The sequence below is a fragment of the Onychostruthus taczanowskii genome, unplaced genomic scaffold (genome assembly GCF_017590055.1).
Source record: "Onychostruthus taczanowskii isolate IOZ18803 unplaced genomic scaffold, ASM1759005v1 scaffold7, whole genome shotgun sequence".
NCBI lineage: Eukaryota > Metazoa > Chordata > Aves > Passeriformes > Passeridae > Onychostruthus > Onychostruthus taczanowskii.
In genome coordinates, this window is record NW_024504786.1 from 4940523 (window position 1) to 4961906 (window position 21384).

The following is a 21384-nucleotide window of genomic DNA, read 5'->3' on the forward strand; positions in this document are numbered from 1 at the left end:
AAGCAATCAGTGCCTTTTGAGGAGTTTTTCAGTGCCTTTTAGGGAATTTGGTGAGTGAGCAATCTGTAGCTGACCCTGCAGAAGTTAAGCCAGCAAAACACAGCCCTGGCTCTTTCCCAACACCTTGTCCCCCTCCCTGTGTTTGCACAGGAACATGGTCTGCTGCAGCTTCAAGAGGGAGCATCATCATACAGCTTTAGGTCGGTGCTGTGTACCATGCTGTTGCTTTGCTATCATACTTTCATGACCTTTGTGTTAGGTAAGATTGTTTATAATAACTCTTGGATTTGATTAGTTCTTGTGGGACACAAAGGGGAAAAAGAGGATTCCATCACCTATTTGTTTGTGACTGGTTTGTTTGTAACCAGATTAAATTGTAGGTCATTTGTGGGCCATTTTACAGCAATCATAACTGAAGAGTGTGTTTTAATTTTCAAGATAGAGGGTTTTTTAACAGGTGAGAAGAGAGATACTGGGGATGGCCAAGAAAGTTGTGAGAACTGAAATCTGTTTTAGCCAGGTGCATTGTTGGGGAGGTTAAAATAATGGCTGTAAGTGGTAATTGCTTTGTTGACATTGGATTTTCTTTGGGAGGTGACAGCTTCCCTCTAATGTGTACTTCTGTGTTATCTCCTGCTAAATCATTCCAAAAAATGTGTTTGTCTGTGCCTGAGTTTTCAAGTCAGGAAGCACAATGTTTTCAGGGCTTCCTGCTTCTGCCTTAGTGCAGCACCAACCTGTATTTATGCTTTACTTAGTGGAGAGAGGAATCAACATGTTGGCCAATTGAGGATGGAAAATCAGTACCTTGCATTCCTGTTCTCTCTCTTTTTTTTTTTTTTTTTGCTTGTTTTCTAACTATTTTTATCGCTTGCATTTTTACATATTCTAGGGACAGGAAAAGGAAATGTTGAGGAGGCAGAAAAACTACTTAAGCCTTACTTGGCACGCTATCCAAAGGTAAAATGAATCATAATTTATTTGGTGTGGTCATTTAATGTTTTCGTGCCAAAAACTGTATGGCCAGGTTGAAAACTGTTATAGAATACTTGTGTTTTTATTATTATTTATTACAGGGAGCCATATTCCTGTTTTTTGCAGGCAGGATAGAGACACTAAAGGGTAATATTGATGCGGTAAGTAATCATTTTGCTCTTGAGAAAGTAAATTTCAAAAGCTTTGAAAAAATTCCTCCAGGAATGTTATTTCCTTTTTGGCTAATGCTTCCTCTGTCTTTGGCCTCTATGTAATTTGTAGTTTATTGAATTGCAAATAGCAATTTTGTACACTATTTTGACTTGTTCCTTCATCTGATTTTGCTACCCCTCTCAGTTTCTGGTGATAATGTAGTCCACCAGGATTAATGACACAGTTTTATCACTGTCTTTCCCATCCTGCAGCAGATTGTATCTTTAATGAGACCCAGTGGTAATCCTTTGCCTTCAGTGTGAACAGAGTCATAAAAGACTTGAAAAAATTATTAAGATGAAGAATGCATGCCCAAAATACTCTGAGACAGAGTATCAGCTGGTGTGCAGGGCAGTAGCTCCCTTGAAATCCATGGAAGTGCAGCAATAAATGTGAGCATCTGTTCTCTGCCTTCAGTTTCCTAATTTCCTGAGACACAAATGCTTCCTTGAAATCCATGGAAGTGCAGCAGTAAATGTCAGCTGAGCATCTGTTCTCTGCCTTCAGTTTCCTAATTTCCTGAGACACAAACATTCATTTTGAGTATGCTTAGAAACATAACTTCAAGGAATGGGGAGCTCTGTGACACGGTAAACTTGCTAGCACCAGGATGACTGTGTAGCAAAGAATCTCTTGGGTGAAGCAAAGAGATGTGATTTTGGGAAACACTGGGCTGGCAATAATTTGGAAGCTGCAAGAGCCATGCAGGCAGATCCTGGAGCCCCAGTGTGTTACAGCTCTTCTGTCTGTGCATTTACACCTGACTAAGGCAGCGTTTGGAAATCTCTGTGTGCAGGCAGTCAATAGGTACGAGGAATGCTGTGAAGCTCAGCAGTACTGGAAGCAGTTTCATCACATGTGCTACTGGGAGCTGATGTGGTGCTTCACCTACAAGCGCCAGTGGAAGATGGCTTTTTTCTATGCAGACCTGCTGAGCAAGGAAAACACCTGGTCAAAGGTAGGTTTAGCAGAACAGGAGGGCAGGAGGCCTCACAGTATCTATAACTTTTGAGCAAATTGAGTTGATTTTTTGTAGCTTTGAAGGTGCAGACTGTAAAGTAAAACCTGGCCTGCTGTGACTGCTGCAGAATGATGTGAATTGCAAACATCCAAATCTGAACAGATGGTGGGCAAGCAGAAATCTTCTGGGCCCAACTGGTAGATGAAGAGCAACTTGTTAAAGATGCTGTGTAGTGACTGGTTGTGTCATCAGCTGTTGCAACTAATGGTGCAAGTTGCCATTTCTTTAATTATGCCCTGGATAAAAGCTCTTCTGCTGCTGAGTGAGGTTAGCCACGGTGGTGCCTCTAGGGTAATAAATGCAATTAGCAGTGGCGCCTATATCCCTGTGCATCTGGAAGGGAGTAGCTCTTCAATCCAGATCCCTGGTAGCTTTCCTGCCTTTCTCTTCCCTTTTTGCCTTTTTAAAAGTGGGGGTTATGTTTCCCCTATTCCAGTTAGAGGGAATTTTCCTGAACTGACTTTACAGATATGCTGGGGAGGGGCTTAGCAACGTCATTCACCACTTCCCTTGGGGTCCATGAGGTTGTGCTCCTTCAGGTTCGTTAGAAGGTCTTGAAGTCAAACTTCTCCTGCCCTGGGCAGTTCATCTCACATTCTCTGCCTTTGCTTTCTGTGACTTGGGCAGGGAGGCTGGGGCACTTGATGCTGAGGACTGAGGAAAAAAAAGAGTTCCTCAGTCTTGTCAAGATCCTGGGTAAGCTTGTCTGCTGTTTTCTTCCAGAGAGAGCCCACGTTTTCTCTAGTCTTCCTTGTATCACCAGCATACTTACGGAGTCTTTCCTTGTTGCTCTTTCCATCCCTGGCCAGACATCAGGGCTTAAGTTTTCCTAACCTGATCCCTGGCTGTTCAGACAATTTCTCTGTATTCCTCCCAGGCTACCTGTCCCTTCACTCTCTGTAGGTTTCCTTTTTGTGTCTTGAGTTTGTCCAGGTGATCCTGTTCCACCCATGTGGACCTCCAGGAGTTTTTCCCCCACTTCCTCTTTTTTTGGGATGCATTGCTCCTAAGCTTGGAGGAGGTGATCGTTGAGTATTAACCAGATTTCATGGGCCCCTCTTCCTTCCAGGGCTTTCTCTCGTGGTGCTCTACCACACAGATTCCTGAAGAGGCCAAAGTCTGCTCTCCTGAACTCCAGGCAGTGACTGTTTTCTAGAACCTACTATTTGGGATATGTTACCAAGTTGTGATGGGACACAGAGACTGTATATTATTAGGTCTTTTCTCTGAGCATGACCTTATCTTAGGTTTTCTAGCCTGTGTTCCTAAGAGTAATAAAACCTTGCTTTATTCAATCATGAGATTTGTTCTTGGAATTTGGACAAAAACTGTTGGCTGATACATACTAAACAAACACATACATGATTTAAAAACGATATTCTGTACTCAGTTTCTAAAATACTTATCTCCTACTTAAATTTTTGCAAGACTGTGAGCAAAAGCAGCAACTTCTTCCCTTTATGTTGCTATTTTGTGCTTTATATGAATAAAGGTGATGCTGTAAATTCATTTTTCTGTATAGATATTCTTCATTGCATTTGCAGGCTACTTACATTTACATGAAAGCTGCTTATCTCAGTATGTTTGGACCAGATGACTGCAGTCCTTTTGGAGACAGCGAAGTTGAATTATTTAGGTAAAATTTGCAAACTCACAGTTACAACAATTTACTATCTTTTCATGTCACAGCGTTGGGGGAACAGAGGCAAAATTATTGTGCAAATAGCTTTGGATTGGTAAGAAATTGCAGACTTAAACATCCTTTAGACTGAAGTGGACCCTGGGTTTAGACAGCAGATTTCTCCTGGCCATACAGTGGCTGCTGCTGTTCCATGTAATACATTCTTTTCCAGTTGCTTCCTTTAATCAAAATGGAATGTAAGATGTGAAAGCCTTCAATGGATTTTGCTGCAAGATGTGTTCTTCCTTAGTGGGAGCATCAGCACAACTTGATTCTTGGGTTCTGAGTCTCAGAGAAGTAAGAAATAATTAAATGTGCCAGTGAATCTATGCATTATAAACACAGTGAGATAACCTCACAGTGTTAATGTAACGTTTAAGCTCAAAAAAGCTTGCTGGGGCAAAGAAAATTTGGTTACTTTAGAGTTTACAATTTCTATATGAAGTCTAATTTTTTTAAATGTGACTACATTACTCTTTTCAGGTTTTCTGTCTTTTGTAATCATTATAAACCCATTTCACTGAATTTGGAATCCATTATGAAGTGAATAGTTTTAGTCTTTGGGAGAATGGGTAGACAAAAGCTAGTTTGCCTCTTTCTTAGTCTGTGAAGAGAGATGAGCCCTTTATAAGTCAGGTGCATCATCTAATTTAATCTTTCAGTGGGGAAGAGTCCCTCTCCTCCTGCTTGATTAAAGAGGAAGCCTAGAGATAAACGTGCCCTGCATAAAGACAGCTTTTGTGAGTATGTATTGCTCAGCTTCCCCGAGGTAGCAATAGCCCAGTGTGTAACAGCTTTTTAAAGTTCTCCTTGGTTTGATTTTTTTTGTTTGTTTGTTTTTAACTTTGAATGTCTTCATCTCAGAGATTCACAGGGAAAAAATGTCTTACATTTTCCTTTAAACTTTCAGGATTGTTCCCAGCCTGAAACTGAAAATTGCAGGCAAGTCTCTGCCCACAGAAAAGTTTGCAATTCGGAAAGCACGACGGTATCTTTCTTCAAACCCCATTCCTTTGCCTGTCCCACCTTTGGTAAGTTAGAAATATCCACACACACCCCCTCTTCAACATTTTTGTAATTTAGAGAAATAAACCCGAGATAATTGGAATAGTATCTTTCTGTGTTTCTAAGGTAAAACCTCTGCAGGAGACTGGAATGTTCCCAGAGCAAAGCCAGATGAATGTGAGGAATGCTGTAAAACTGGGGCATGCACCAGCCACAGGGAACTCGGCCAGCTGTTTGTGACACGTAAATGTGTTGCATGTGTAACTCATTATTCCAGCTATAGAGTAGCGTGCTCCCAGCAGCTTTCTTTTGGTCCCCTTTGGAGGAACTTTGCCCTGGGTCTCCTCTGTGGTGTTACTTGCTAACAGAGCACTATAAGGTACAAGGAGGGGTGGTGTCAAGGAAACAATGGAAGGTTTGGGCACTGCATGTAAGGAGCTATTTAATATGCCCCTGAATGTTTGCAGTTTGGTGCTCTCCAGAGCAGCTCATGGGTGCTGGGATGAAACAACTGACTCCTTTGGCCACCCCAGAAAACCACTGCAACCACTAGGGTTTTTGTTTATTTTTTTATTTTTCCCCTGTTATGCTGGCCTGTTCCCTGTCACCACTTGCATGAGGCACCCATGGCACTTACAAAAATCTGTCTGCAAAGAACATGTGAAAAAGAACATAAAAGGGTTTTGAGTCTCAGGATTTGCCAAGTGCAGTGGTGTTAACACTTGCAGTGCTTTCAGCTGTTTGTTTTTAAGAAGGAGGTGGATAATTAGTAAATATTCTTTAAGAAAATGCCAGAACAGGAGGAGCCTCTTGGAGACCACTCCCCAGCCCACCAGGAGTATGTGACACTGAAATAGTTGTTACAGCAGAGCATGGGTATTCACCAGGGGCCACGTTCCACTAGTAAGACCAAAGTGAGAGAAATAATTAGGTTACTTTGATGTACCTTTCAGGTTTCAGAGAGGAAGGAGTGTACACACCTGGGCTTTGGCTGGGCTATCCTGCTGGGATTTGGCAGAGCAGGTTTCTGTACCAGGAGCTCTCGGGCCGGGCACCCGTCCTTGGCTGCTGTGCAGTTGCGTTTCCGAGGCAGCAGATGCCGCAGCTGAACAGATAAAAACACTTCATGGATGTGGAGCTGGGGACAGAATCTCCTCTCCAGGGTTTTTCTTTTCGTTATCAGGAGACTTGCTGGAAAGAGTGAGCCCTCCAGCAAATCTTAGCTCAGAGATTTAGCTCGAATAACTGTGGTTTGAATGCTTCTGTTTGAAAACCACATTCATGAATCTGCAGTAGGTCCAGTAAGCTCAGTACAGGTTTTCCAGTCAACAGAGACCAGATGGTGAAAGCAACAGTGACTGGGGTTAACATGCTGTTTCAGCTATTCCAGCCTGACAGCTTTTTGTGCCACAGTTCCACAATTCAGTTGTTCTACATAGAAATTTAATCCAAATGCTTTAAATTAGCACACACAGATAAGGTCATGTAGACCTTAAATAGAATAAATATATCACACACTGATATCTTCTCTCTGGTGATCAGTGACAGGGCCTGAGGGAATGACACAAAGCTGTGTCAGGGGAGGTTTAGGTTGGATATTAGGTAAAGGTTCAACCACCCCAGAGGGTGGTTGGACACTGAACAGGCTCCTCAGGGAATGGTCACAGCATCAGCCTGACAGAGCTCAAGAAGTTTTTAGACAACACTCTCAGGCACAGGTGGGGTTCTTGGGGTGCTATTGGGCTGGACTCAGCAATCCTGGTGGGTCCCTTCCAGCTCAGGATGTTCTGTGATTTTATGATTAAATAATGTCATGAAGGTCAGTTGTAAGTCTGTATAATATTTTCATCTTTCACTTTGTGATTGGTAGTAGCAAAGGGCACATTTGGTGATATACTCTAAAAAACCCAACAGCAAATAGGAATTCAGCCTATAGTTTTTAATAAAACTTTCTCTAAGGACAGTTGAATAAGAAAGAAGTTGCTTTCTTTGGGAACATCAAACAAACCTGAGGAATGTGAGAAGTTTACAGTTCAGAGTTAAAATTCTGTCTGTTTGAAACTTGGCTTAAAGGTTCGAGGGTTTGGTTTTCTTTTTGGTTTATTTTGCTGTCCTGAGATTTCATAATTTTTCTGTGGAAGCAGTGCATTGCAGTTATTTATGGGTATTACTGCCTTTGCTAGGATAGAACTGAAAAACAAGAGTAAACCTCAATGAAGGGACAATTAGCCATGTGCTGTGAATGTTTTCAGTCTGTTTTGTTGGTACTTGCCTTCTTCTATAAGTGAGAATGTGTTTGCATTCTGTTCAAGCAATTTCCTTTGCATTGTTTGCAGTAAGTGGCTCTTGAGGTGTCTTCCAGGGCTAATTTGTTCTGAAAAAACAGTGTAACAAGTTTTCAGTTGGAATGAAAATACATTTTGACAAACTGACTTTATTTAAGGAATGTGTAACTTTTTCATCATGCAGAGATAAACTGAAGTATTTGACAACTACATTTATCCAGTGCTGTAATTAATGGTGCTGTCATTTCTCCCTGACCCCAGGAAATGATGTATATCTGGAATGGCTATGCTGTAATTGGAAAATGTCCCAATTTAACAGAAGGCATGTTAGAAACTTTAAATGAAGCAGAAGAAGCATTGGCAAGAAGTTCAGGTAACCAATGGTAGGGTTTAAGCAGTTATTTTACACTGTAATAGCTAGAGATATTATCTGTGAATAGAGACACACTCATTAGTAAAGTTAATTGGGTCACAGGAGGAACATAGATAATGAAACCATAAACTATTTATGCAGATAGGAATATTTTTTATTTTTAAGGTAGCAACTATTTACAATAATAGTAAGTGATTTTTCCATCCACAGGTGTGTGTCAGGAATGGTTTATGACATGAAGTTCTGTTTATTATGTTAGATCAACATGAGCATATTCTTTGACTTCATTTCTTGGATCCTGAAGCTCTGTTACCCTCAGATTTTGTTATCCTCAATTTTGAAGGATAAATAGGAGAGGACTTGTTTTTTTGTTTTAAAAGTGCTGTCAGTTTGTGATGTGACCTTTGCGTTGAATGTTCTGGTGTCACCAGTGTGCTGCAGAAATCCAGGACACCAGGGATGGCCTTTCTGTCAATGAGCACAATATGGGATTGAACTGAAACAGCCTCTGCTACTACATTTTCTGTCAGTCTCTTAATTAGCAATCCATGAGAAAATTGAATTGGTGTTTACTTCTTGTCAGTCTTTCCCAGTTCCTGTGGGAGTCAAGCAGTCTGCATAGCATTTGTCAGTTTTTCCTTGAACAATATTTGATCTTACTACTATCCTTCCTGCAAAAGGATCGAGCCCCTGTTGACAAAGGAATATAGGCTAAAACACTGCATTGCAGTCTTTTCTAGGGCCTTGGACTTCTGTGCAGTGTTACACAAGATAGAAAAGGGTTGCCTGAAAGACTGGCTAAAACTATCTATGTTTAATTAATTGAAAAAGAGTATGGGAAAATATTTTCGGTGAAGGTGACATCTTAGAAAAAGGCTTTTGACTTATTCACCTTCTTTGTCACCCATTTTGTTTCATCATTTTAAATAAGTGAAGTATTTCCCTGTTCCCTTTTTTTTCTTAGTTGGCAAATTGTGGCTAAGGCTGCATTTTGCAGGGATTTGTAGCAGATTCATGTTTGTAGAACACTATAGGACATGTAATTGAAAAGTGGGATATATTTTAAACATGTCACCAATTTAAAGTGTTGCCTGTTCAAAATATTGACTTGCTGTTTTCAGGCATATTTAATGAATTGGAAATGAGCAACCAAGCTTTGCCTGTTAACTTTTAAGGATAAGCTGCCCATATGGATTGGCTAGAAAAACCTAGCAGTTTTCCTTGATATGCATTATGCAGAAATTTTCTGATGGAGGAAGAGTGTTGATAGTAAGGATTTTGAACTAGGTGAAGCTGTAAAGACTCTGGGCTCTCAGAAGTATAAACTCGAAAGAAGGTATGGTAAGATGTGAGGTACAGGTAGCAAAGTTTCACATATTTTTATTTAGCCAAATGGAGGTGAAGAATTGACAGAATCCTTGCCCACGAATAGGCCATGTGACTACAAATCAGAAGCAAAAGAGCTGTACAGGGCAATAAAGGCAAAAGGTTGAGAGATTGTAAATTGGACTTTAGTATTACAAAAAGGACACCTTAAATGAGTTCTTAGCTGTCAGAGCAGTAAGACTGTGGAACAGCTGTTCCACAGTGGGAGTAGGGAGGGAAAGAACAGCCCAACAAATTTTTGACAAAGTTCGATCAATTTATGAAACGGTTGATGTGAGTTTGTCTCTGCATTAAATTAAATTCACCAACTAGTTCTTTACTCTGTTTCTTAAGATGGACTGTACTCACACAATCCTTTGAAAAGTTTCCCTACAGGCAGGAAAGTCTTCTCTGTTGTAGAGTTTTCTAAAATGTGCCATTTCCTTCCTCCTGCAGCTACTGAACTACTGGCAGATGACCGATGTGTGATAAAGCTGTTAAAGGGATTATGCTTCAAGCATTTGGGCAAGATCTCAGAAGCAGAAGACCACTTTAATTACATCTATTTAAAGTAAGTTTTCATACCTGGCATGTAGGAGAGCTCTTGAGTTTCAAGTAAGAGGAGATGCAACCATGATATGAATAGAAGGGAGAGGTTTGCAGTATCTTTAATGTCTGCTCCATGGTATTTCCATTTTAATTTCCACTGTTATTAGCCATGTGTGGAAGTATTTCAAATCTTCATTTTTTTAATTTTATTTTAAAATATTTTTAATTGAGGTATTTTCTTCTTTTTGGGGGACTGTAGGTGCACACAATTTTTCAGATGCCACTTAGCTTTTATTGCCCCCTTCCTCTTCCCAGTCATGAAGAAGCTGTACCCAAAAAACCAAATGCACTCTGCAGAGACAGGTGGGAGCATGATTACACTGGGACCTTCTGCACATCGTGTGGTGAATGGCACCTCTTTTTGTCAGCTCACGTGGATAGAGCTCATGATATTGTCATCTTTTTCTGACTTTTCCCTGATAATAAGGCATTATTTTCTGATCCTGTGATTATACATACCGTGTAGGATGCTTATGCAAAATACACATTTAATAACCCAGGAGGGAGCTTTGGATAGAGAACATGACAAGTGTTGTAATAGAGATTGATTGCTCCTTCTGATCTTAGCTAATCTCCTATTTATTTGTGTGTGGAGCTGTTAAATGAGGGAAACAATATATCATTTCAAGGTCTCTAGGCTATTTCTTTTCCAATGCAGTGAGAAGAAGATAAAATATGACCATTATCTAATTCCAAATGCCTTGCTGGAGCTGGCAATACTGTATCTGGACCAGGATAGAAGAGAAGAAGCAATAAAACTTCTGGAAAAAGCAAAGTAAGTGAAAAGCCTGTGTTGGTGTCTGATGAATCAGTTTGGTGTTTCACTGGTTAGCAGGAAGCAGAATAATTTCATTAATATCGTGGAAACTCATTTCATTTTTCCAATGGAGCATGCATTTCTTAGTTTTGGTTTGGACTTTTCCAGTGGTAGGTGTTGCATTTGTTCAGTCTTGGAGCTGAAAAAAGAGCCAAAAAAATTAAGTATCTTAGAATGTCAAAGGCTCCATAAGAAATAATCCATGTTAACAAAATGTAATAATCTTTGTATTCTATTTGCTTATTCATATAAAAGATGTATTAAATTTAATCAAAGCTCTGTGTTATGGCTAAAATAGCATTACTTAAATTGATGGCCAGCAATGCCTGTTTCTTTCCTTGATGAAATACATTTAAGATAACGCTTTAGGTTACACTTGGTATCTTTGTATTATTTCATCTGCATCAAGGCAACTAAAACACCTGCTTTTACTGTTTTGTGTGATTGATTTTTCTAGCAAAGTAGGTTTATGGGAAGTTGGACTTGATAATTTATGTTCTTTATTATAAAATTAACAAAATATGAGTTTTGCCTCTGTTTGAACCTTTATTTCTCTGCTGAGCCAAAATTTTGGCAGTGATGGGGAGGGAGGAAATCCAACCCAAACAACTCTCCCCCTCTTCATGCATCCAGCAGCAGCAGGGTAGTTCACCTCTGCCCGGGTCCTGAAGGAGGCCAGATGTGCAGAGTCACTGCCACAGGTGTGAGCAGCTACAAAACTGATGCCTGCCCTTGGGTCAGAGAGGTCAGATGGAGTTTTTATGTTGCTTTTTGTTCAACTCAGGCAACTCTGCAAGTCAGAGTAGCAAATCAAGTCTACCAAAAATTATGCCAAAAGCCTGTCAGCACAAAAATTAAAATATTGCAATCTTTAGTCTCCTGTGCTTCTGAGCCTGGTTCTCTGTAGACTCATGGAAGATATCAAGAGCAGCAAAAATTGCATTAGCAAAGTGCAGTGGAAAGTGCTTCAATTGGCTTCATGTTCCTCAAAACACACCTGTCCTCATTTCCTTTGTTCAAATTTCTCTTAACAAGAGAACTAGAAACGAATGATTTGGAGGTGCTGATTCCAAGTCAATCAGAAGTTTGTCATTGCTGCTTGGTCATTGCATCTTTCCCTGGCAGCTCTGAGTGTCTCAGGTCCTCTCAGGAGAAAGTGTTTGTCTTAACAGACAGCAGCACTAAAAAATGTGCTGTGCCCAGTGTATGAAAGCTGCTACTCAGACTTGCTGTGCTCAAAGAACTCTTGAAAACTGTAATGACTGGGGGAAAAAAAACCAAAAGCACAAACAAAAAACCCCAAACAAACGACCAAAAAAACCCCCAAAAAACCCAAACCTGCCCTCATTACAAACCCCCTTGTTTCAGTCAGTCGCAAATAAGGGTGCAGCTCTTACGTTTCCACCTGTGGCATTACAATGCTCTGGGTTTATGAACTTTCAGCTACCAACACTGAATGTCTCAGGAGCCACGAGAGGGAGAGCAGAGCGTTGGTGGGGCTGGGGCTGCAGAATTCAGTTGGCAGGAGCGCAGGCGAGCGCTTGGCTGGTGCCTGACGTTTGATTTGCCTGACCTAAATCCACGTCCTGCTGCTGGCTTGGATCCTCAGCTCTGGGAGAAAGAGTGGGATGAGATGATAAACTGTTTTGGCTTGGTCATGCATGGAAATATTTCTATTTGTATGACTGGAAACTACAAACAAGAATATCAGCGTACTCACGAGAAATACAGGCTCGGCATGACAAAACTGATTTCATTTGAAGGAAAAACTCCAAGGGCTTTTCAGATCAGCACACAGCAGAACCTGGCCACCTCCTTTTCTCAGTCAACCTCTTGGGTGTTGCATACATAAAATTATAAGCTGGTGTAGGATGGGCATGGAATTCCTTGTTTTGGCCAAGAGACCGGCACTGCCGCAGACAGATACCACGCTGCCATGCTTGCTTTGAATTATGAATTCAGAACTGAAATGCTGTTAAGATACACAGAGTTTAATACTTAATGTTATGTTTCTGTAAAGATGACAAATATTTTCTACAAGAAAATTAGCATGGTCTAATCCTCTTTTGTATCTGGATTCTGTATCCATCCTGTAGGAGCTGACATGTTAATTCCTACTAAGTAGGATCTGCAATTTCTATGTGGTTCTGGGGGAAATTTTCTTTTTTTTAATATAAGCTTTTCCATGAAAATACAGGTTCTTTGAATCTTCCAGTAACTCTTTAGAGTATGACAGAACTACAAGAAGCTATAGGCAGATGACAGTGCAGAGCTAGGCACTGGATGTGTGTGGTGGAAATCCTGCCAGTCTTTCCCTGGGATGGTGAATTGCTCCTCAAAAGCTGCTATGGAATCTGGTGTGTGCCCACTTTCTCTTTCCAAGCTCTGGAGCAGCAAATTGTCTGCCTTCATTTCCTACACACAGAATTCACATTGTTGCCAACCACAGGATGGAGATGGGGTGTTTCCCTCCTCTGGTTCAGGACAGTTTCCCTTCTCTCTCCCTCTCTTCTTTTTCTTTTTTTTTTCTCCCCTCGTCTTTACTTTCTTGAAATGAGTCTGTCTTATTAAAATTAACTTTTTAAATGCTGAAAATATTTGTTTTCAAATCTGTCAGTTATACTTTGAGAGGGGGAAAAAATGTTCTAATTTCTGAATGTAAACTAACTGGATGTTACAGATAATTAATATGGACTCAATATTTTGATTGAGTGGACCAGATTCAATTTCTTACTCAGCTATATTTTTCTGGTAATTTCCAGACAGTGGAACTACAAATAAAGAACAAAGAGCTGCATTGTTTGGCCAGGAACACATGCCTTGTATTTTAGAGTAGGCAACAAAAGAGTTTGTGAAGAAAGAATTTTTTGCTGTCTACTGCTGTTTTGCTTAAAACAGTAATACAGAGATAACTTAGAAATGTTTAAAAAATATATATTAATTGGAGTGGATCTTCTTTTGTTTCAGACAAAACTACAAGAATTATTCCATGGAAACAAGGACACATTTCAGAATTCAAGCTGCCCTGCACCAAGCCAAATCCGCCCCAGAAAATGGAATGCACTGTGGAGCCTCGGCAGTGTCGTAACTTTTTCTTCTTTGATGTTCTGTTTGTTGCAAACTTTGGTGCAGAAAATTACTGACACTTTAGAATTATTTTTCCTTTTCTTTCAAGTCAGTGAAAAACCAAATAACTTAAAATTTCAAAGGCGATGCATAAAACATTAATCTAGTGTAATAATATGGCAAAAAATCTCTCAAACCAACCATAACCCTGAAAAATATTGTTTTTCCAACAGTGGCTTTTTGACACTTACAAACACCTACATCTGCGTAATTCATTTTTCACTTGTGTGCCTTTTTCTTGCATTTGCAACATTATGTTGTAGCTTGTTTAGTGAAAGGGGAACATTTGAAAAAAAAAAGCAAACAGCAAAACTTTAAGATTTCCAGATTTAATCTGTTAGTTCTAAATGTTTGTTTGCATCCATACTGCTAGCAGCTGAGAAGGAAGCATTGCTTTTTCCCAGTACCTGCTTAGTTGGAATGGTGGGAGAAAAATCTCACAGCAGGGTGGAGCTCTGGATCCTGGGCATGTCTAGTTGTGCACAGAAAACCTCTCTTTACCAGAAGAGAAGCTATTGTCTTCACATTTTTGCTTCTGTAAGAGCCCTGCTGGTGAAAAGAATTGTCTCCCTTATGCAAGTACCTTGACTTTTTCTTCAGTTTGGTTTTTCTGTCAAGTCTGCTGCTTGTAGCAGCTGAATTAATTTACTGAGGATTGCAAGGGGGAAGGTGGTGATGGCATAAAACTGCATCACTTCTTCTTTGACAATGGGAGGTTCTTAGGAAATGTAGTTTGTCAGAATGAACATGATCTGAAGCTTATGTCAAATTGAAAGCACAAGTCCTTGAAGGTCATTTAGGAAATGGCAACACTGCAGTGGCTGGAGCGATACAGGAGTTACTGTGACAGTGCAGCCCTTCCTGCAGTGGCTGCTCTTGGGATTCCCAAGCTGAGATGTCCCTGCTGCACAAAGCTGATGTTCCCTGTGGGAGGAAGCTGGGGCTGGAGCAGGCTCCCTCAGCACAAAGGACAGCCCTTTATCTTTCCGCTCTTTATTGATCTTTTGGGAGATTTTCTGTCTCAGGGGCTTTGAGAATAGAGCAGCGAGCTGGGTCTGCTTTCCAATGCTGCCATGAAATTCCTGCTTTGCTGGAAGACTGGTGAAGTCAGTGGTGCCACAGCTTTGCCTCGTGTTTGCTGTGCTCCAGGCTAGCTCCATGTCTGTATGCCTCTGGGGTTTTGGGGCACACTTCTACCTCCCTTTTGAAAGAGCTTTTTCCCCATTGCCCATTCTGATGGGTGGAGATGGGAGGTCTTCTGACAGCCCTTTTTCTCCAATGGAGACGTTTGTCAGGAAGATTCATATCTGTGTACCTCACAGTGCATATACTTTCTAGAGTGATTGTTCCCAGCAGAAGAGAAAATTGACAGTTTATAGCTCTGCTTTTGCCTCCTCAAAGGAAATTAAATTGTTTTATAACTGTAGATTAATATGCAAGGAGACAGAACCATCAGTTCCTCAACATGGAGAACTTGCATTGTCTTAAAAATAGATGCCCTTTAGAAAAGTCTTTGCAAGTTAAAAATCATAGATGAAGAATGCGTTTTTTAAAGTGACTTTCTCAGATAAATTCAGTTCTGATAAATTTCTCGATTCAAATAAAAATCCGGTATAAACAGTTATGCTATTTACATGTTGCACATCAAAACGTCAGTGTAAAAATTCAGTCATTCTTTGTATAGAATAAAAAAAGTTTCTTGTTCTACTTCATGCATATAATGCCTCTTCTTCCAGTTGTCCTTTTCAAATATTTTGGCAGCCTTAGCATCTTTTAAGCAAGTAATGCCACGTGAAAATTAGCATAAATTGTACTTTGCAGAAAGTGAACAATCCTTCTGAGTTTAGATTCATTTCTCATCTTTGAAATTTCACCCACAACTCGGTTTTGCCTGATCTTATCTAGATCACAAAAGGATGTACTGTGTGATGCTCAGCCAGCTTCCCTGATGCTTTGCAGCAATGAAAATCCCAAGATTTTCCTATGGTTTTCATAACCTTCCTAAGATTTTCAGAGTCATCTCCAAACACCAGCACCAGTCACACTGTGGACCTGATCTCCAGCTTCAGCTGAGTGCTTTGTAGTTCACTGTGATGTTTGACTCCTTGGCTCCCAGTTTGCTCCCAAGCCATAGCAAATAATCATCTTCCTTATGCAATGAGGATTTTTGGACTGTAATAATATGGATTCGCTTGAGGAGAAGATGAGTGGAAGTTCTGGTACATTGTCACTGTGTAAGTTTTTTTATGTGTTACATCTGCAATTGCCCAACATCACTGTGCTCAGCAGTCCCTTCATTTTGGTGTTCCTCCATGGCAGGGATCCAAACTCCGTGGGGTCACTCTGGGCTGGAAGCTCAGTGCTGGGCTGGTTTTTCCATTGCCTCTCCAGCAGCTGCTCTGTGGTGCCTGGAGCAGCTCTGCAGGACAGTAAATTGCTTCATCAGTCTGGAGTCCCAAATGCAGTGTATCAGGGGAAGCACAGAGGTGTGAGTTCTCCCCTCAGGGTACTCAGCAGAAAATAGCAGATATTGTCATTGAATTGCACAGCAGAGACTGAAGCATGGCCCAAGATTCAGGAAATGGAAGTATGACTGCAGATGGATATAGTCCACACCTCAACTCCAGAAGGAGCAGTTTCTTCTGCATTCAAACACTGAACTGTCTAAGCAGTGCTTAAGAAACCCACTCTGTGCACCAGCTTCAGCCAACAACTGCTGCAATCAGCTTTTCCCCATCCTCAGCAAAGCCAGAGATGTTACCCAAAGACAAAAATTACTCAGCAGAAAAGTTTTCTGCATTTGGTAGGACTTTTATCATAAAACCCACAAGCTTTATTTCTTCTTCTATGTCTTTTTTTTTTTTTTTTTTTAACTAGGAAGTGTTTTCCTGCCAGTAACCAGGGAGGGGTAGAAATTCCTGCTCAGTTTCCTGGATGTCTGTAGCAGCAGCCGTGGTGGCCCATGGGACAATGCTGTCACCTGAACGTGGTGCTGGCAGGAAGGGCGAGGCACTAAAAGGGGCATCCCCTTGTCATGAGCTGTGATGTGGAATCCCTGTGTGCAAGGTGAACTGAGGGAGGAGAGGGGCTGAAGAGCCAGCAGCTCCTGCTCCCATGAGTAACATGAGATGAGATACAAACTGCTGGGTGAAGGATGTTGGGCTGGAGCTGGACCTGGACACAGCTTTCCTGGATGGTTAGAAGAGAGTTTGGTGAAGTCACAACCATGATACTGTGATCTGGAAACACACATTTATTGCTCAACTCCACCTGTGTCATAGGAGCCTGCTTTGCTTGCTGACATGCAGTTCAATTGCCATGCACAGCTCACACATGCCATCAGGGATGGGTTTAGGGACTGTCCCCTTCTGACTGTGCCTGGCCTCAGGCTGTTTACATCTCAAAGCTTGGCTTAGGAAACAGCATTTTATGAAATACAGCAGCATAGAACAGGATAATATCAAACATTTCCTCCCATTTCACACTGGTTTTGGCATTAAATTCTGTATTGAGTGCTTTAGTATTTTTAGTTATCTGTGGTCTGGGTCCAAGACTAAAAGCTCACTAAAAGCTCACAGGCTGACAGCTTGTGTGCCTCTGGCCCAACAAAGGCATCAAGTAATGTTTCTCCATATGAGACAAAACTTTCCTACAGGTCAGTGCCAGAATGCAAAAAGCACTCCCAGGAGTTCAAATACAACACTCAGCCTCCAGTTCCACCTGCAAGATGCATTTCTTTGCCTTCTCAAGCATAAAAACACAGCAGCAAAGCAAATGTATATGAAATGACCAAAACAATGCATTCAACACTGTTCCCCTCTGGGAGGAAGAGGAGAAGATAAAGAGGTGAGTCATGTTGTTTACTGCTCTACAGGAAAATGGGTAATGGTTGGCAACATCACTGATGAATGAGACTGGGCAACCTGAACAGACTAGAAAAGAACTTGCTTCTTTTCTCATTACGCTCTGCAAATACATTTTGGTGGCAGGTGATGTGCAAAGCGTGTACCAGCAAGTGTTTTAATTGAATGATTTGTCATCATAGAATATTTTTAAAAGATGCTATCTAGGTTTGCTTCAGGTGTTAAAAAAAAAAAAAAATCAAAGCTCTTTCTTTTAAGTGCATGCCCAGTCAATCCCTGTCTCCAAAATTTATGATTAGCAACAGGGCTAATAAATACCTGCATGCACTGTGGTAAAGTTCTGCATAGTGTCTGCTCAAATTCAGTCATGATTCTGTAGAACTGGGCTGTGCTCCATTATCTTCTGTATTTTTTTTAAACCTCAGGACCTACTTATTTTTATTGCTGGCTAAGCATAGGCAAAATGTTTATTTAGAATTATGCATTGCAGGGAAATCTACTTGCTTTCTCTTTCCTTGGCTATTTTACAGGAAGAATACAAAACAGAGCAGTTATAACCCCCTGCATGCGCTTTTTATGGGCTGATTCAGTTTTAAAAAAGGCAAAGAAAAGTTTATCTTGTGCTAGCAAAGTGCACTTTCAGGCCTGTGGCCTAGAAGTGATGTGGTGGAAAGAGAAGATAGGCAGAAGCTGCAATACTCTGGACAGTTTTCCTCTTCCTATTCCTTTCATCCTGCAGTGCACAGGTGTGAAGGTAAGAACATCCTTGGTGCTGGAGCTGTGTGGGATGTTTGTCTGCAGTGCTGCAGCCCTGGGGCCATGCTTGGTGTCAGCTGTGTCACAGGGGCAGTCCCAGGAGGAGCTGGTGCTTTGTGGAAGTGGTGCTTTCCCTGATGCTCTGGGGAAGGTGCTGGTGTGATATGCCTGCAGATGTGGAACAGGAACTGTATGTCAGTGGAGTTCTGTAAATCATTCTGGGGAATGAAGCAAGGCTGTTATCTCCAGAGGATCCTAGAATTATATGGCTTATGTTCAGTGTCATCTTCATCTGGGTACAGTACCCAGCACTGCTCTCACCAGCACTAAGGTTGTGCAGCTGCAGAGGTTTTTGGATGCAAACATCAGGGCCAGTTACAGTTTTGATATTTCAGTCATAGATACAATAGCAGGTTGTGAGGAACCTCAAGCATCATCTAGCCCAGCCTTTCTTGCCAAAAGTAAAGGCTAGGCAAGGTGACTCTGCACCCTATCTAGCTGAATCTTAGAAATATCAGTGCTGGGAGAGCTAACATTGCTTGGAGAGATTATTCCAATGACTGATGCAATTTTGTGAAATTTTGGTTTACCTTTCATTCTTATGGCTTGTGGATACCTGAGTCAGGTTTCCATTTTGTGATGCTGGCTGGGCTCATCACTGATGCAAATAAATGTTGGTTTTTCTAAGGAACAGCAGGAATTCCATGCACAGTGTCTTTGCTACAGCTCTGTTGTTTGATCTGTCACACACACACATACATAAGGAAAAGCTATATAAATATACATAAAACACCTATGTATGTATGTATACTCACACATGGTGGTTACAGCTTCTGGAGCCAAAGGTTTTTGAAAAGCTAACTGCTTGAACTATTTATTACATTCAGGACTTAAAAAAGGCAAGATACTTTAAAAAGAAAAGAAAGCTTTGGTGATGGCTGAGGAAAATGCAGAAGTTGAAGGCCTGTACTAATGGTTTGCAGGAGGGTCACACTGCAGGACTGTGCAGTTTGCAGCCTTCTAGAAGATGAAATCCCAAGGCAAACATGCAATCTAGCAAGAGCCCTTCAGTGGGGTAACCTCACCAAAATGCAGTTTTATGCTCTAGATTTGAAGGCATCAGTTTTCACTCTGGACTAGCAGAGCTCTGCCTGAGTGGGACAGTGCCTGGGATGGCTCTGTCCTGCTCAGAAAAGAGATTTGGAGTGATTCACCCTTTCCCCCTTTGAATTCTTGCCTTGTCTGCCTCCCTCAATCTGCTGCCCTAGCGTGAATCCTGGATTACACAGGCAGCTCCTGCTAACGTGGCAGAAGTGTGGGCAAAAGAGGCTGAAAAGGTGAAGTTTGTCTGTCATGGTGCAGTGAGAACCCTGGCAGAAGTGCAGCCAGAGAGCAGAGTGAGGCTGGAAAAGGGCTCATTGTGGGCAGCCAGGGCCCGTGTGGTGAATCCAGCATTTACTGCTGCGTGCAGAGCTCTTGAAATGCCTTCCTGGAAAGAAAGAGAAATGTTTTGTAGGTGTTGGTGCTGCAAAGAGCAGCTTTATTACGTTTCAGGGAGGACAGAGGAGGGCTGGGGGCTCTCTGTGCACGCTCCGTGTGGCTGGGCCCCTCTTGCTGACTGAGCAAATATCTCGGTGCTGTAGGAGCACAGAAAGGGCTCTGCACAAAGGATTGCTTCATTATAAACTCCTCTCTGCAGCTTTTACTTAACAAAGAGCACAGTGGATGTTGTAATGAATCAGTTGCTAGCGTGAAAATACAGTTATTTCTTATGCTTAAATCAAAAAGATGCTTTAGCAGAATGCATGTAGACTGTTCTCTTTATCACAAAGCATTAACTTTGCATTTCATACCAAGAATTCCAAAGCCCCGAACTCTTATCCCAGAACAGGTTTAAATGCAAGATAATCTGCAAAGGATGGTTAGCATAAATTATCTTCTTCAAAGTTAAATGCTATATAAAAGTTAATCCTTGAAGCTAATTTTTATTCTGGGTATTAAGTCAAGAAGGGTTCTTCTGAACAGATTTTATTCATGTGTTTTATAGGCTGATTCTTCGAAGTTAAATGCTATATAAAAGGAAAAGTTAATCCTTGAAGCTAATTTTTATTCTGGGTATTAAGTCAAGAAGGGTTCTTCTGAACAGATTTTATTCATGTGTTTTATAGGCTGTCAACTAGAATGTATGTTTTTAATAAAAATGTGGTATCTGTACCAAACTGTGTTTGTAATCAGCCACCATCCACATTTTTTTCCTGAGTCCTTTTAATCCAGGATTTAACTGCTGAGACTCTGTATGTTTAGTTTCAGCCATCTTGTTATTTATTTCACTGGCAGTCTGACTCAAAAGAATTTTCATCTTTACCACAATTGCACAAGGACAGGAAATGTCAAAGTCCTGAAACTGTGGCAACTGAAGTAAGTTCAGGTATTTCATAATCCCTCAGCCCAGAAATGTACCCTTCTGCCACTGGAAAGGGAGACTGTCAGCCTTCCAAACACGGAACTGCTTTCAGCCTGGGAAGCTGCAAGACTGTCAGAGCTTTTAAACCCTTATGTGGCTCATGTTCCTTAGAAAGAAATGCTCTGGGCTGCGTTTGTTTGTTTATCTATGATTCTCCCCCAGAATTACATAATGAACTGGCAACAAGTAATAAGGATTACCATCCTTAGATGTAAAATGATTAAAGTGGTAATTCCTGTAGCATGCAAGAATTTTTAAGCATGAAGGTCTGTACAAAACTGAGTATTCCTTACTTGTCGTTACATCTCTGGCTTGAGGTGTGTGGGAGTTTCCCCTCTCATGCAAGAGACAAAATCTATTTCCTACTCTAATCTGCAAGTGGAACCCAAGCACATCCTTTCTGTGCCTCTGGGTGCAGGTGCTCCCTCCCTGCAGTTTCTGTGCAGGGGCAGCAGTGATGTGGTGCCCCTGACCTGGGGTGTGTGGCTTTCACAGCCCCTGTCCCTTGTGCTGCTGAAAGGGAGCCTGGCTGTGTGCCAGGGCTGCTGTGCCACTGCCAGCTCTGAATTACAAATGCCATCACTGCACTCTGTGCTTCCATCACACCGCACAGCCCTGTGAAAATGCTTCAAAGCAGCAGCTCTTGAGGGCTGTCGAGCACCTCCGCGCTCAGGTGCCTGCACACACTGGCTCAAAGAGGCTTTTTTGTTTGGTTTTTTTCCTTCAAACTGTTTTGCAGACATTTTTCTACAGACCTGCCCACCCTGGCATAAGAAGGACTTTGGGTGAACAGGTCCAGGTGAGGCAGAGCCAACTCCTTCCCTCACTCAG

At 41.4% G+C, this 21384-nt stretch overlaps 1 protein-coding gene across 1 annotated transcript in view; it reads left to right on the forward strand.

Annotated features, from left to right (window-relative positions):
- TTC39A (tetratricopeptide repeat domain 39A) overlaps nt 1-15115 on the forward strand; it is a 34076-nt gene extending 18961 nt beyond the window's left edge. The window contains exons 8-17 of the mRNA XM_041421530.1: nt 151-259; nt 893-960; nt 1077-1136; nt 1985-2146; nt 3754-3845; nt 4801-4921; nt 7442-7553; nt 9375-9489; nt 10186-10302; nt 13312-15115. Of these exons, the coding sequence (XP_041277464.1) occupies nt 151-259; nt 893-960; nt 1077-1136; nt 1985-2146; nt 3754-3845; nt 4801-4921; nt 7442-7553; nt 9375-9489; nt 10186-10302; nt 13312-13432 (1077 nt within the window). The 3' untranslated portion in view covers nt 13433-15115. The remainder of the gene's footprint in view (nt 1-150; nt 260-892; nt 961-1076; nt 1137-1984; nt 2147-3753; nt 3846-4800; nt 4922-7441; nt 7554-9374; nt 9490-10185; nt 10303-13311) is intronic.
- The last annotated feature ends 6269 nt before the right edge of the window (nt 15116-21384 follow it).